At 47.3% G+C, this 3,212-nt stretch overlaps 1 protein-coding gene across 1 annotated transcript in view; it reads left to right on the forward strand.

Moving 5' to 3' along the window:
* Window positions 1–1,668: 1,668 nt before the first annotated feature.
* Window positions 1,669–3,212, forward strand: part of Kif2c (kinesin family member 2C) — a 38,018-nt gene continuing 36,474 nt past the window's right edge. Inside the window, exons 1-2 of the mRNA XM_013016788.1 lie at window positions 1,669–1,800; window positions 2,769–2,863. Coding sequence (XP_012872242.1) covers window positions 1,731–1,800; window positions 2,769–2,863 — 165 coding nt within the window. The 5' untranslated portion in view covers window positions 1,669–1,730. The remainder of the gene's footprint in view (window positions 1,801–2,768; window positions 2,864–3,212) is intronic.

The raw sequence follows: 3,212 nt of genomic DNA on the forward strand, positions 1-3,212 counted from the left end.
ATACATGCTAGGCAAGTACTCTACCACTAAACCATATTCTCAGCCCCAGCATAATTTTTTGTATGGACTACATGTCCATATGGAGACTGTCTCTAAATAAATAAATACAAAAATTACAACAAATTTACTTTTTTTTTTTTTGTCGGTCCTGGGGCTTGAACTCTGGGCCTGGGCGCTGTCCTCAGCTCTTCAGCTCAAGGTGAGCACTCTACCATTTGAGCTACAGCACCACTTCCAGTTTTCTGGTAGTTTATTTGAGATAGGAGTCTCACGGTCTCTCCTGCCCTGGCTGGCTTTGAACCATGATCCTCAGATCTCAGCCTCCTGAGTAGCTAGGATTACAGGCGTGAGCCACCAGCGCCCGGCAATTACAACAAATTTAGTTGAAGGATTTTTCTTTTTCCAAGACAGGGTCTTTCTAGGTAACCTAGACTGTTCTTCAACTCACCTTATAGCTGAGGCTGGATTCAAATTCATAATCTTCCTGCCTCTGCTTCTTGTGGGCTGGAATCACAGTTGTGTTCCACTGTGCATTACTAGTTTAAGGAATGTCATTGAGCTGGGTGCAGTGGCCCATGCCTGTGGTTCTAGAAGGCAGAAGTCAGAGGATCTCTTCAGCTCAGAAGTTAGAGACCAGCCTGGGCAGCACAGCAAGACCCAGTTCAAGTAAAAACTCATTTGGCTAAGTGACTAGATTTCCAAGCTAGATGCTGGTGGCTCATGGCTGTGATCCTAGCTACTTTTTCAGGCTGAGAACTGAGGATCACGATTTGGAGGCAGTCTGGGCAGCGAAGTCCATGAGAAGTTTATATACAACCAACCAGCAAAAAGACAGAAATGGAGTTGTGGCATAAGTGGTAGAGTGCCAGCCTTGAGCAAAAAAGCTAAGCCACAGAGCCCAGGTCCTGAATTCAAACCTCAGGACCAGTATACACACACATACACACACACACGTTCAAGTTTCAGGAATCTAGTCACTGAAGCTGGACTGGGTATAAAGAACAAGAACAGCCGGGCGCCGGGGCTCACACCTGTAATCCTAGCTACTCAGGAGGCTGAGATCTGAGCATCGCGGTTCAAAGCCAGCCTGAGCAGGAAACTCAGTGAGACTCTTATCTCCAACAAACCACTGGAAAACTGGCCCTGTGGCTCAAGTGGTAGAGCGCTCGCCTTGAGCTAAAGAGCGCAAGGACAGCACTCAGGCCCAGAGTTCAAGCCCCATGACCAACAAAAAGAAAAATGGAACAAGAACAGGCCACGCACCTGTAATCCTAGCTACTCAGGAGGCTAAGATCTGAGGATCGCGGTTCAAAGCCAGGAAAGATACAATTAACCATAAGAAAATTGGAAGTGGCACTGTGGCTCAAAGTGGTAGACAGCTATCCTGAATCGAAAGAGCTCAGGGACAGTGACCGGGCCGTGAGTTCAAGCCCCAAGAACGACAAAAAAACAAAAAACAAGAACCGGTACAAGCTGATTGGGTGCTCAGGCGTGTGGCCAAATAGGTGGGCGGTTCCAGGAGCTGGGCCAGAGACTACCCCACCCACAAGGCTCCGCGGGGCGCTGCTGACTGACGGAAGTGAGGCCCACGCTAGCGTGATGACGTTGCCAGGGACGCTGGCGCGCGGGATTTAAACTGCGGCGGTTTGCGCGGCGCTGAGACGGCTTGGTTGTCAGAGTCGTGTGTTTTTTCGCCCTGGTAAGAGTTTTTTATCCTGGCAGGCTTCCGGATGTCCATGGACTCTACGCTTCAGGCCCGCCTGTTCCCTGGTCTCGCCATCAAGATCCAACGCAGTAATGGTGAGGGGCGGGTCCCGAGGCCGGGGGTGGGGGACGCGTGGGCCCTAGGACTTGGGAGCTTGCTGCCCCGCCCCTGAACGCACGGTAGGGGCTAGGCTTAGGGATTCCCCCGCCCGCGCGGGCCGCGCGCGTGTAAACACACCGTCCGGGTGTCTGCGCTGACAGTCCGTCTTCCCCTACTCTGTGGCAGAACTGCTCCGATTGGGGGCGGGGGTCCCTTTCCTGTCCTCCGACAGGGAAGGCTTTCTCGGTGAAATTGGGGCGTGTAGATTGACTGATTTCCCAAATTCTCCCACACCACTGTGCATCTGGGGACCCTCGGCCTCCTAGGCCCTTACTCTCTATTCCTTAGCTAATTTATTGTTCAAGGCTAGTGCTTTACCACGGGAGCCACTGCTCCACTACCGGCTTTGTGGTGGTTAAATGTAGATTAAAAGCTCTCATGGGGTGGGGGGAGGGTGAGGATGGGAAGGGAAAACAAAGAGGAGGCAACAATGCCTGATAAGAAACGTACTCGTTATCTTGTCCATGTAATTGTAACTCCTCTGTACGGTATTGTCACAATAAAAAAAAAATTAAAAAAAAACTCTCATGGACTTTACTGCTCAAGCTGGCTTTGAACTGCAATCCTCAAATCTCAGTCTCCTCAGTAGCTAGGATTACAGACATGATCCACCGACGTCTGGCAAGACTCTTCAGTAGGAAGAAGTCCTTACCTCATGTAGCTGGGTTTTAAGAACGTTTTCCAACTCACCTCATTGTAAAATAGTCTAAAAGGGTGAAGACCCACTGATCTATTGTGTCTCTTAGACTCTCTGTTTTTGTTTCGTTTAAAAAAAAAAAGGAAAGGAAAAAAAATAATTAACTGTCCCTCCCAGGTAAGCTCCACATGGAGAATCTCTGTGGGAACCCAAAGAGAAACTGATAGCTAGATAAAACCCTGTTTTGTTTTGTTTTTTCCTACATAGGCTTAATTCACAGTGCCAACATAAGCACTGTGAATTTGGAGGCTGCTTCTGTTTCAGTGGAATGGACAGAAGGAGGTGCCACAAAAGGCAAAGAGGTAGGTTCTATGAAAATGGTTTTATACATGTAATATCATGTACACCTATTCTGAACTTAGCTTCTGGTGTTTTTAGAAAGCAAATGATGCTAAAGCCTTGCCCACTCACCAAAGCAGGTTCTAAGTGCACAGTAGCAGTAATCACAGTTTGAATAACAAAATCAGCAACCAACGTGAGGAGACAAGAATATATTTGGTTCTTTTTTTTATAATTTTTGAGATAACATATATTTGTAATAAGGAAGTTTCACTGTGATATTTCCCTACATGTACACAGTATACATTCACATCCTCTGCCATATTTCCAAAAGCATGTATTTTTAAATTTTTATTCTTTTTTTTTTTTTTT

Source organism: Dipodomys ordii, unplaced genomic scaffold (genome assembly GCF_000151885.1).
Source record: "Dipodomys ordii isolate 6190 unplaced genomic scaffold, Dord_2.0 Scaffold33, whole genome shotgun sequence".
Lineage (NCBI taxonomy): Eukaryota > Metazoa > Chordata > Mammalia > Rodentia > Heteromyidae > Dipodomys > Dipodomys ordii.